At 46.3% G+C, this 13,233-nt stretch overlaps 1 protein-coding gene across 1 annotated transcript in view; it reads right to left on the reverse strand.

The window, feature by feature from the left end:
- eif3m (eukaryotic translation initiation factor 3, subunit M) overlaps positions 1 to 13,233 on the reverse strand; it is a 62,520-nt gene that overhangs the window by 16,842 nt on the left and 32,445 nt on the right. Inside the window, exons 6-8 of the mRNA XM_038807844.1 lie at positions 9,008 to 9,091; positions 8,603 to 8,702; positions 2,031 to 2,112 (exon numbers count right to left, since the gene is read on the reverse strand). Coding sequence (XP_038663772.1) covers positions 2,031 to 2,112; positions 8,603 to 8,702; positions 9,008 to 9,091 — 266 coding nt within the window. The remainder of the gene's footprint in view (positions 1 to 2,030; positions 2,113 to 8,602; positions 8,703 to 9,007; positions 9,092 to 13,233) is intronic.

The following is a 13,233-nucleotide window of genomic DNA, read 5'->3' on the forward strand; positions in this document are numbered from 1 at the left end:
TTTCATAGCATAATTAGTAAAATGCAATGAGGATTACAGTATGTCACCAAATCAATTAAAAATATCACTATCCAAACCCCCCCCCCGCCGTCCTGCAGTAACCCACCATCAACTTTTAACGCATGATGTATTTGAAAATATTACTTTTTTTAAAAATAACGTGCTTCACCATTTGTTCTGCTATTCATTCTTGCTTAAAGGGAGGCCAATAACTTAGAGATTTGTAAATTAAAGCTCCCTCTATAAATATGTCTGGCTTTTGTGAACATGAACATGGAAAAGAAAAACGGTGCAATATTTCACACAAATTCCAGTCCCATCTGTGGCAGGAATAGCAGGCGAGACTGGAAAATTTTCAGAGGAGTCAAAAGTCCATTGTCGTTGGGCAGGATTTTCCAGTAAAGCCAGCAATGCAAATAAATTTGACATAATTCTCTTTCCAATTCTTGTGGAATTAGTGTTCATTTGGCTAGTATGATGGTACTTTACAAACATAGATCATCCATTAACACATTGAATGATGGAACAGATTGAAGGAATCAAATGGCCCACTGTTGTTTCTACATTCTGATAAAGCTCTTTTCACATGCCAAAGTAATGATCCTTAAAATGACACAATGTACTATTTCTACTGGGATGATTTATACTGTGAATTTAGTTTCTCTCCATCTAAAAACTAGAATCTACAGATTGGTGATATGACTTTGAAAAATTGAATCTTCACGGGTTATGACACAAAACCACAATTATGTGCATTATGTCAAAGTATGCAAGAGTACAAGTCTACTCCATCATTCAAAATGATTGTGGCTGATCATTTACTTCCAATTGCACTTTCCTGCCCTATGCCTTTGATTCCTTCAATGTCCAAAAATCTATCGATCAGTCTTGAACATCCTCAAACCTGAGCATCTACAGCCCTCGGAGATAGAAAATTCCAAAGATTTGAAACTGTGAAGGAATTGATCCTAACTCTAGTCCTAAACGACAGCTCTTATCATGAAACAATGACCTCTAGTTCTAAACTTCTAAACTCTCCAGTTTAGTTGCCCCCCACCGTCATCCAAAGTTATTTTAATTGTTGGTTTACTTGTTCAAAGGTCTCCCCTGATTTCAAGCCAACTACAACAAAGTACAGAATAGCAATTTTCGAATGCTCCCTCTCCAAGTTGAAGTCCCTATACTTTTGTAGGGAATTCTCTTCCCTTGCAAAACAACACAGATTAGGAGCTCTGCACAAGGAATTACAAACGGTCAACAGCAACAATTTGGGATTCACTTTATAAACTAATTTATTAGTTAATGTCAACGGTAGACTTAATATAAAATCTCAATGGCCAATTCAAAAATATTAACCCAAACGTGTAGTGACTAAGAAAGTAAGACGTTGCTTGTGACGTTAAGAAATGTTACGAAGGGAGTTCTAGGACTTTGACCCAGCGACCATGAAGGAATAGTGATAATAATAACAATAATAATCTTTTTTAGTGTCACAAGTAGGCTTACATTAACACTGTAATGAAGTTAGTGAAAATCCCCTAGTCGCCACATTCCAGCACCTGTTCAGGTACAGGGAGGGAGAGTTCAGAATGTCTAATTCACCTAGCAAGCATGTCTTTTGGGACTTGTGGGAGAAAACGGAAGCACCCGGAAGAAACCCACGCAGACACGGGGAGAACGTGCAGACACAGTTCCAAATCAGAATGATGTATGACTCGGAGGGGAATGTGCAGATGGTGTTCTCGTGCAAATGCTGCCCTGGTTATTCTAGGTGGTCGAGGTTGTGGGTTTGAAGCGTTGTGAGGTACCGACTAAAGAGTCTTGGTGTGTTGCTGCAGTGCACCTCGCAGATAATTTACGCTGCTGCTGCCAATGCACATCGGTGATGGAGTAATGAATGTTCAAAATTTGAGAGACGATTATTCAAAGTGAAACAATCCATCTTTCTAAACAATTCAGCCATGAAGAAAATAAAGTATATTCTTTCAAACTACAAGTGTTAGCAATTATTTGAAAGAATGAAATCTCACCCAATGAATCGATGAAATCTTTGTTATTCTGGTAGAATTTGACATAGGCCACTAATTTTCCACTAACAAAAATAGTCAAGAGCTATTGAAAAAAGACAGATACATAAAGTTAATATAAATCCAGTGTGAAGTTACATAACGAAATGTTGGTGCACAATTAAAATTCATATATTTATACAGACGGAGTAATACTGTGCCAGATATTCAAAACAGAAGCTAACTGGGGGGGGGGGGGGGGGAAAGAGAACCCTGGCAATTCTGGCATGCTACCAGGTTTCATTGTGAGAAAATTAGTTAATCAGAAACATTTATCAAATAGCCTTATAAACAGTTTATTTATTTTCAATAGGCGCGGACCAAAACAAATCAATGTTAAATATCAGGAGACAATAATTTACTTTGTAACTGTTCAGAAAAATTAAGCCATGTGACATTAAGCAACCATAATTTTTAAAAGACAACAGAAAACGTTGGAAAAACTCAGCAAGTCTGGCAGCATCCGTGGAGAATGAAAGAGTTAAAGTTTCAGGTTGATGACCTTTCATTAGAATGGACATGGACCACGACAACTGGAACCTCCCCCCTCACATTCAACATTTTTCTCCACCCACAAGGAGTCTTTAAACCTGGCACTGGGCAGACAACAAATCCTCCAGAATTCCAGTGAACACATCTATTGCCCCAACCATAAAGCCCCCCATCACCACTACATTCCTTTTCTCATACTTCTCTTGAATGGTATCCTGCACAATGATGGTCGATTTGCCACCGCACTCACCCAACAGATAGAAAGCATCTCGCATAAATGACGGAAGAGTTACAACACGAAATATGGCCATGCGGCCCCTATGCCTGCACTGGCTCTCCAAATGAGCCACTTAGTGCCATTCCCTTGCCTGCACATTCTCTTTTCAGATAATAATCCAATCCCCTCTTGAATGCCCTGATTGAACCTTCCTCCACCACACTCAGGAACTGCATTCCCAACCTTTTTAAAAAAAATAACCCCTCCCCTCCAATACAAAAGCAATAAATTAACAAGAAAAAGAAATAAACGTAAAACCATGAGAACAAACCCCCGTAACAAACACATAGTTCCCCCCCGGATTGCTGCTGAAGTTGACCACCCTCTAATGCTCCGCCAGGAAATCAAGAAAAGGCTGCCACCGCCGGAAGAACCCTTGCACCGACCCCCTCAGGGCAAACTTGACCCTCTCCAGTTTAATGAACCCGGCCATGTCGTTAATCCAGGATTCCGGGCTCAGGGACTTCGCGTCCCTTCATTGTAAAAGAATCCTGAGCCGGGCTACTAGGGACGCAAAGGCCAGAATACCGGCCTCTCTCGCCTCCTGCACCCCGGCTCTGATGCTACCCCAAAAATAGCGAGCCCCCAGCCCGGTTCCACCCTGGAACCGACCACCTTGGACAAGGTCCCCGCCACCCCCTTCCAGAACCCCTCCAACGCCGGACACGCCCAGAACATGTGGGTGTGATTCGCTGGGCTCCCCAAACACCTACCACACCTGTCCTCTCCCACAAAGAACCAGCTCAGCCTAGTCCCAGTCATATGTGCCCTATGCAACACCTTTAGTTGGATTAGACTAATCCATACGCAAGAAGAGGAATTCACCCTCCCCAGGGCGTCCACCAACGTCCCCTCCTCAATCTCCTCCCCCAACGCCTCCTCCCATTTCGCTTTCAGCTCTTCCATCGAGGCCTCCTCCCCTCCTGCATCACCTGATAAATTGAGATCCTACCCTCGCCGACCCACGTCCCTGAGAGCATCCTATCCTGAACCCCCCTTGGCGGCAATAGCGGAAACTCCGCCACCTGCCACCTAACAAACTCCCTAATCTGCATATACCTAAAGGAATTCCCTGGGGGGGGGGGGGGGGGGAAAGAGACCCCACTTCCCCTCCAACTCCTCTAAGGTCACAAAGTTCCCGTCGAGGAAGAGGTTTCCCATCCCCCTGATACCTGCCCTGTACCAACTCAGAAACCCTCCATCTATCCTCCCTGGTACAAACCGGTGGTTCCCCGTATCAGGGACCAAACTGAGGCCTTCACTTCCCCCCCTGTGCCACCTCCACTGCGCCCAGATTTTGAGGGTAGCCACCACTACTGGACTCGAAGAGTACCTTGCCGGGGGAAGCGGCAACGGGGCCGTCACCAGCACCTCTAAACTCGTGCCCACACAGGACGCCGCCTCCATCCTCTTCCATGCAGCTCCCTCCCCCTCCATCGCCCACCCACGAATCATTGCCACATTCGCAGCCCAGTAATACCCACACAGATTGGGCAGCGCCAATCCACCAACCTCCCTGCCTCGCTCCAAGAATATCCTCCTCACCCTCGGGGTCTTCTGCTCCCACACGAACCGAGTAATACTCCTGTTAAACCTCCTGAAGAAAGCCTTCGGGATCATAATGGGTAAACACTAGAAGAGGAACAAAAACCTCGGGAGCATCGTCATCTTAACCGACTGAACCCTGCCCGCTAGGGAGAGTGGCAACACATCCCACCTCCTGAACTCCTCCTCCATCTGCTCCACCAGCCTCGTGAAGTTTAACCTATGCAGGGCCCCCCCAGCTCCTGGCTATCTGGACTCCCAGGTATCTGAAGCTCCTCTCTTCCCTTTTCAGGGGGAGCTCCCCTATCTCTTTCTCCTTGTGCCCCATATGCACCACAAACAGCTCACTCTTCCCCAGATTGAGCTTATAGCCAGAGAAGTCTCCAAACTCCCCCAGGATCCTCATTACCTCAGCAGGGGAGACAAGGGGCACCCTTGCCTCGTCCCCCGGTACAACCGCCGGATATGCAATGTACAGCAGTAAATCGTCCGCATGCAGCGACAGCCAGTGCTCCCCCCCCCCCCCCCCCACACACACACACACACACAATCCCCCTCCAGTTCCTCGATTCCCTCAGCGCCATGGCCAGGGGTTCGATCGCCAACCCGAAAAGCAGGGGAGACAACCGAAAGTCCTCCGACCTCCTCCCATTCGTCACCACGCTCGCCACCGGAGCATTATACAACAGCCTCACCCACCTAATGAATCCCTCACCAAATCCAAACCTCCTCAGCACCTCCCACAGGTAGGTCTGCTCCACCCTATCAAAAGCTTTCTCCGCATCCATCGATGCCACTATCTCCGCCTCCCTGTCCACCCCCGACATCATTATGACGTTGAGAAGCCACCGCACATTGACATTCAGCTGCCCCCCTTCACAAAACCCGTTTGGTCCTCGAGAATGACCTGCGGAACCACATCCTCCACCCTCTTGGCCAGCAGCTTTGCGTCCACATTGAGGAGCGAGATCGGCCTATAAGATCCACACTGGAGTGGGTCCTTATCCTGCTTCAAAATCAATCCTGCTTTCAAAAAAAAAAACAAAACAAAAGAAGTACAAGGGAGAACAGAGCCTCCGGACAATGTAAACCAGTCTCCAACCCCCCCATAATCCTCAGTTCGAGTCCAGCTTCTCTGCCTGGACAAAGGTCCAGGCCTCTTCTGGGGAGTCAAAATAGAGCTGGCGGTCTTTATAAGTGATCCAGAGGCGTGCCGGCTGTAGTAGGCCGAACTTCACCCCTCTCTTGTGCAGCACTGCCTTCGACCGGTTAAAACCAGCCCTTTTCTTCGCCACCTCCGCGCTCCAGTCCTGATAAATCCGGATCTCTGCATTCTCCCACCTGCTGCTCATCTCCTTTTTAGCCCATCTCAGCACGCATTCTCGGTCGACGAAGCGGTGAAAACGAACCAGCACCGCCCTTGGCGGCTCGTTCGGCCTGGGCTTTCTCAGCAACACTCAATGGGCACCCTCCAGCTCCAAGGGCCCTTGGAAGGACCCCGCTCCCATCAGCGAGTTCAGCATCAAGACCACATAGGCCCCCAGGTCCGATCCCTCCGGGAGGCCCAGGATCCGCAAGTTCTTCCGCCACAAGTGGTTCTCCATTTCCTCCATCCTCGCTTGCCATTTCTTGTGGAGCGCCTCGTGCGACTCCACTTTCACTGCCAGGCCTAGGATTTCATCCTCGTCCTCCGAGGCCTTTTGCCGTAACTCGCGGATCTCTGCACCCTGAGGCGTCTGAGTCGCCTTGAGCTTATCCAGTGAGGCCTTAAGTGGTTCCAGCAGCTCAGCTTTCAGCTCGCTGAAGCTGCTCCTGCGCCCACTGCTGCCACGCTGCCGGTTCCCCGCCCACCGCCATCTTGTTCTCCCTGCCTCGCACCTTTCTTTGCTCCAAAGCCAATTTTTTGACCGCCCCGCTCCTGGTCCAGTCCATCCACCGGCAGATAGGCACAGGAGATGTGTTCCCACACCGGGAAAAGTCCAACCAGCGCAACTACGGGCCCTTAAAAGAGCCCAAAAGACCGAAAATAGCGGGAACCACCGAACGTGCAGCTTAGCTCCGCATCACCGCAACCGCAAGTCCCCCTGCATTCCCAACCTTAACCACTCACTGAGTTAAAACATTTCACCATTGTCATTTCTGCCAATTACTTTACATTTGTGCCCTTGCATTCTCGATCCTTTCTCAAGTGGGAACAGCTTCTCCAACTCCCTGTTCAGACCCCTCAGATTTTGAATAGCTATCAATTCTCCTCTCCGACTTCTTATCAAGAAGACAGCCCCAATTTCTCCAATCTTCATAACAGATATTCCTCATCCCGGAACTATTCATGAATTATTTTCCCACACTCTCTCCAGTGCCTTTACCTGTTGGACAAAGTCAAGGGCTAAGGTTCCTCCATTGTTACATCCTGGATAACCAGACTGACCTTAATCGTAGTCGCAGCCACTCATCCCTGATCACTGGTCAACTCAAAGTTCCACTTAACCCATGGAGTTTGACTCTCTCCCGGAACAAAGTGTCCCAGTAACTCTTCTTCCCCCCCCTCCCCACTACCCCATTGATGCCTTTAATGTCTGCAGTGCAGCAACTCTATGCCAAAGCTCCTGAACTACAGAAACTTACCGCAGATATCATTGGTCTGGGATTACAAAACTCTGCACTAACTCGCATACCGAAGTTAAAACATGCCACCTGTCTTGCCATGACTATTTAGCCTTAATTAGTTACGATAATAATCATTATCACAAGTAGGCTGACATTAACACTGCAATGAAGTTACTGTGAAAATCCCCTTGTCGCCACACTGACGCCTGTTCAGGTGCACTGAGGGAGAATTTAGAATGTCCAATTCACCTAAAAGCAGGTCTTTCGGGACTTGTGGGAAGAAATCAGAGCACCCAGAGGAAACCCATGCAGACATGGGAAGAATGACTCCGCAGAGTGACAAGCTAGGAATCGAACCTGGGACCCTGGCGCTATTAAGCAACAGTGCTAACCACTGTGCTACAGTGCGACCCTAATTTTATAAAGTAATAACAAAGCAATAACTAACAGTTTCCTAGCTTAGAGCCAAAAAAGAGCAACTCATCAGGCACTGAACAAAAAAAAATGAAAGCACCTCCTCTTCTGCACCAAATTCCCACTGTGAAGCACTTGGTACTCTGAGCTCCACAGTGCCAGAAAATTGCATTTATTTAGATACAGCTTGTGATTGAATTTTGGATTCAAAACTATGTTTGATACCGGCACTCGAGAGCACTTGGTAGCATGTCAAAATATCTCTTGTAGCCCCAGCCCAATCTGAAATAGCGTTGAACAACCAATGCAAGAAGCCAAGATTCTGACCTGCAGTTTAACTTAAAATAGGCACTGAAAGTCCCATTTGGATTAGATTCTCCGCCATGCAACCTAGATAGTTTTTAAACCTCAAAACGTCCTGCAGTCTGCTGTCCTAATGAAATGTTTAATTCAAGCTGTGGAAAAATAATTTAACATGCTGCATTTAAAAATGTTCAACATTGCATGTGGGAATTGAACAAACGCCCAGTAATCCTCACTTCAATGCTCCCAGCATTATAACCAAAAGATCAAAGGGGACTTTTGGGATCCATCCAGTAGTTGCAGTTGTACTTGATGGAGCATTGTACTGAGAGTTATTGAAGTGCTTACCAGGCTCAATACAGCACTAACGATTTAAGGCATACAAATCAGTTGTCTCCATGATTACCATTTACGAAGAAGATTACACATCCCATTAAAAAAGGCACCCGAAATAAAAGACAAAACTTTAAAACCGGCAAAGCTACAACCAAAGATTTTTCCCCAGCGCACTTCATAAATGGGATAACTAACGCATTGTTACTAGAGAGAGAACGAACGAACGAACAGGGAAGATTGTAGTCAAACCTAGCTCTTGCACCTAGTCACATGCACCATCAGCACAAAGCAAATCTTGACTTATGATGTGGAAAATATGGATTTTGTCTTAAAAGAATTGGGTTTTCATTTTATACCCAGGATGACAGAAGACTGCTGATAAGTTGTAACAATTTGCCATCAAAATATTTTGCCAGACTTTTCCCCTTCATTTTCTAGCAACTTATACAATTAACTTCTACAATAATTTAAAAATCTTTAAATTGCTGCACAAATGAACAAGATTGGAGGGGGGCAAACAGGCCATCTTATGTAACCAGTCCTAAATGGTTAGACCACTCACATCATGAATGAGCTCTCCTTCCAGGAATCGAACAGGTTTCAAAGCAAGAAGATGGTCAAAAAGAAATGTGTTTTGATCCTTCAACGCTCTTACAATGCATCTGTCAGAGAGAAATTCAACAAAATGTTTAATAATTCCACTGCAAAATACTCCACTTAGTTAGCCAACTTGCAATCATCACGATAACCTGCAGTATACAATTCAGCGACATTTAGGAACTTATTTTCCACCTAGATCAAAACTACTCAAAAAGCAACTGATATTTATGTTGAAACAAAAAACAGAAAATGCTGGACAATTTCAGCAGATCTGACAGCATCTGTGGAGAGAACATGGAGCTAATGTTGAGAGTCTGGATGACGTCAAATTTAGTGTTTCAGTTTGCACCAAACAAGGTGACATTACCTGTGAGCATCAACTCTTGCTTGTGAAGCATTATCTTCTGTGTAACTGCCCAGCAATTCCACCATAATTTTAGCTGCAGCATCACTGCAAAAACAATTTGAAAAAGTAAAAATATAGCCGATAACAAAGAACTATGATAACTTAATTTATTTAATCATATTTTAAAAAGACCAGGACAGGTTTCTGAGGTGAAGTGGTGTTCTAATCAAGCTGTTTAGATGGAGAAGAGCTAGTTCTCTGGGGGAATGGTTAGTATCCAGAACCAGGGGACAATCATTTTTTAATAAATATATATTTAATCATGTTTTTTTATATTTAAACATTTTTAGAACACACAACGTAGCAAAGAGAAAAAAAACACCCCCCCTCAATAACCTCAACATCGCACACTGAACTCCCCCCTCCCCTTTAATGGCTGACAGTACCCAGCTCCTTGAAATATAGTACAATCAAACCCCATCTCGTGGAACCCCTCATTCAACACCTCAAAGCAAACTTCACCTTTTCCAGATACAAAAACTCCATTAGATCCCCCAACCACACCGAGGCTCAGGGTGGAGCAACTGACCTCCACCCCAACAAGACCCACCTGCAAGCGATCAGCAAAGCGAAGGCCAACACATCTGCCCCCGTTCCCATCTGTAGTTCTGGCACTCAAATATGGCCCCCAGGGAACAGGGCTCCAAATCCACGTGCAAGACCCCCGACATGGTGCTGAAGAACAACCTCCAAACTCGACAACTCAGGGCAGGACCACAACATGTATGCATGATTGGCAGGGTCCCTCCTACACCACTCAAGTATCCTCCATGCCTTCAAACAACTGGCTCATCCTCAACTTTGTCAGGCGCACTCCATGCACTACCGTTAGCCATATCAACCTCCGCCTCGCACGCGAGGTTGAAGCATTCACCCTCCGCGGCACCTCACACCACAGCCCCTCACCCAGCTCCTCCTCCCACTGACCTTAACCCCCTCCAGAGACGCCAAATCCTTCTCCGAAATCCTCCCGTAGATCGACGATCTGACCCATCCCATCACCAACAGCACCCCCTCCAACAATGAGGATTGTGCCACCGGAAATATTGGAAAGATCTTTTTCGCGAAATCCCACAGCTGCATATATCCAAAAGCCTCCCCCTGCGGGATCCCAAACTTCTCCGCAACTCCTTCAAAATGCCCTTCGAGAAATAGGCCTTTTATTTCCATCATCCCTCATTCCTCCCATTTCTAAAACCTCACATCCATCCTCCCTGGTCCATGCTTCCCTTGAATCGGCATCAACTTCAACCACACCCATAACCTAAAGTACTGCCTAAATTGTCTCTGTATTTTCAAAGTGGCCACCACCACGGACTCGGCGAATATTTCCCTGGGACAAAAGGGAGCGACGACATTGCCAGTGCCCGCAGCCCCCGACCCCTTGCAACAGCCTACCTCCATCATCACCCACAAAGCCTCCAGTTCCCTGCCCCAGCTCCGCACTTGCGTGTTCACCACCCAATAACAATACATTGCGTTAGGAACGGCCAGGGCCAGCCCCCCACACACACACAAACAAACAACTGTCGCCCTCTCTGAATCACCACCCTCCCAATCCTTGCCACCTTATGTGCCCACACAAACAAAATCAACCATTCCACCCCCATAAAAAAACATTTAGGCTAAAAGACTGGCAAGCACTGAAATTAAAACTGCGGCAAAATATTAATCTTAACCATCTACACCTGGCCTGCCAATGATAGTGGCGGGCTGTCCCATCTCAATACATCCGCCATGACACTACCCACCAGGCTTGTAATATTCAATTTACAGAGCAGGGCAAAATCCTGAGCCACCTGCATTCCCAAGTACCCAAGGTGGTTAGTTGCCACCTGAAATGGCAACCCCCCCAGCCATACTCCCACCTCCAGAAAAGACACCACAAAACACTCACTTTTCCAAATTTAACTTGCAGACTGAAAAAGCCCCAAAGCAGGGTAGCATGGTGGTTAGCATAAATGCTTCACAGCTCCAGGGTCCCAGGTTCAATTCCCGGCTGGGTCACTGTCTGTGTGGAGTCTGCACGTTCTCCCCCTGTGTGCGTGGGTTTCCTCCGGGTGCTCCGGTTTCCTCCCACAGTCCAAAGATGTGCGGGTTAGGTGGATTGGCCATGCTAAATTGCCCGTAGTGTCCTAATAAAAGTAAGGTTAAGGGGGGGGGGGGGTTGTTGGGTTACGGGTATAGGGTGGATACGTGGGTTTGAGTAGGGTGATCATGGCTCGGCACAGCATTGAGGGCCGAAGGGCCTGTTCTGTGCTGTACTGTTCTATGTTCTATCTCCTAAGCAGTCGCATTATATCCCTCCCCATCCCAGGAAGAGCCTGGGTTGCAGATATATAACGACAGATCATCAGCATATAGAGACAGCCAATGCTCCAACCCCCCACCCCACTACCCCCTTCCATTTATCCAAGCACCTCAGCAGTATGGCAAAGGGTTCTATCGCCAGTGCAAACAGGAGGGGGGACATGGAGCACCCCTGCCTCGCTCCCCTTTGTAACAGAATGTACACAAATGCATCTCAGTCATGCACACACTTGCCTTTGGTTCCTTGTACAGCAAATGAACCCATGCCACAAACTTGGACCCAATTCCAAATTTTTATATCTCTATTAGTGTCACAAGTAAGCTTACATTAACACTGCAATGAAGTCACTGTGAAAATTCCCAGTCATCATCTCCGGCTATGTTCAGGTACACTGAGGAAGAATTAATTCACCTAACAAGCACGTCCTTTAGGACGTGTGGGAGGAAACCGGAGAGCCTGGAGGAAACCCACGCAGGCACAGGGAGAATGTGCAGGCTAGGCACAGACAGTGACTTATGTAGGCAATCGAACCCGGGTCCCTGGTGCTGTGAAGCAAGTGCGAAGCACTGTGCTACCGTGTCCCCCGCCAACACCGCAAATAAATAGCTCCACTCCACCCGATCAGATGCCTACTTGGCATTGTGCCACCACCACCTTTGGCTCCCTCCCTTCTGCCAGAGAAAGCACTGAAAGCACCACATTCAACAGATGCTGCACGTTCGATGACAACTGCACGTTCTTTACAAACCCTGTCTGATCCTCCTCAATCACCGTCGGGAGGCACCCCTCCAACATTAGCGCCAGCACCTTAGCCAAAATTTTGGCATCCACATTCACATGGGGACAATCTTAAAAGTTAGAACCAGGAAGTCAATATTCATAAAAGAGCAATATGTGGAACAATCTCCCCAGAGAGTTCCTGGATGCTGGGTCAATGGAAACTTAGAAGACTTAAGATTGACAGATTAGGTAAAGGTGTCAGGGGAAATGGATCAAAGTTGGATTGATGGAACAGAGGTACAAATCAGTTTCCATCCATTTGAATATGGCGGAAGAGGTTTGAGGGACTGAATGGCCTACTCAGTTCTATAATCAGCAAATCTCTGGTGCCACTGCTTGCAGTCAATCAGAACATTTGCTTTTTTTTGGCATGGACAGGAAATTTGTATCATGTCAAAATAAAGACTACTGCCTCCCTTTGAGCACTACAAAGCCTAATTTCTATATTTACAAGTTGCAGAAATTCTGGCTCCAGCAGTATGTTCTTAGAGGATTGCTTTGCTTCTTTTTACTTTGAAGTTTCGTAAGAGAATTGCAAATAGAGAAAAAGAAACTCCAAAACAAAGTTTAGATATACACTAGAAAATGTAACTGAGATAATTGCTTTAGAAAAGTGACACATCTTAAAATCAATTAAGAATTTGATCAGTAATGCTGGGGTTTATGCAGTTAAAGGTGATATATAGGGTGCACCCTAAAATCAAAAATATGAGCCGGCTGTTTGAGGGAGTAGGGATACTTGTAAACGGTGTGGGAGGGGCCCAGCTAATCATGTTCTGATCCTGCCCGAAGTTGGAGAAATTTTGAAGGTTGTTCTTCAGCACTATGTTGGCAGTCTGGCATGTGGACTTGGAGCCTGGTCCCCTGGGGGCCAAAGCAGTGGCGAGTCATGTGATCAATGTCAAATGTGACATTTTTAAAAAGTCTGACAATCATCTCTACAGTTGCATTAGTAGCACGGTGCAAAATAAAATATTTCTACAGAAGTTGCTAAAAGTCCTCAAGAATAGCCAAATGTACATTTGCCACAGTTGTAGATTTCAAGCTCCAAGTTAATTTTATTTTTCCATACTATTATAAGCTTACACATTAAAGC

This window comes from Scyliorhinus canicula, chromosome 9 (genome assembly GCF_902713615.1).
Source record: "Scyliorhinus canicula chromosome 9, sScyCan1.1, whole genome shotgun sequence".
Taxonomy (NCBI): domain Eukaryota; kingdom Metazoa; phylum Chordata; class Chondrichthyes; order Carcharhiniformes; family Scyliorhinidae; genus Scyliorhinus; species Scyliorhinus canicula.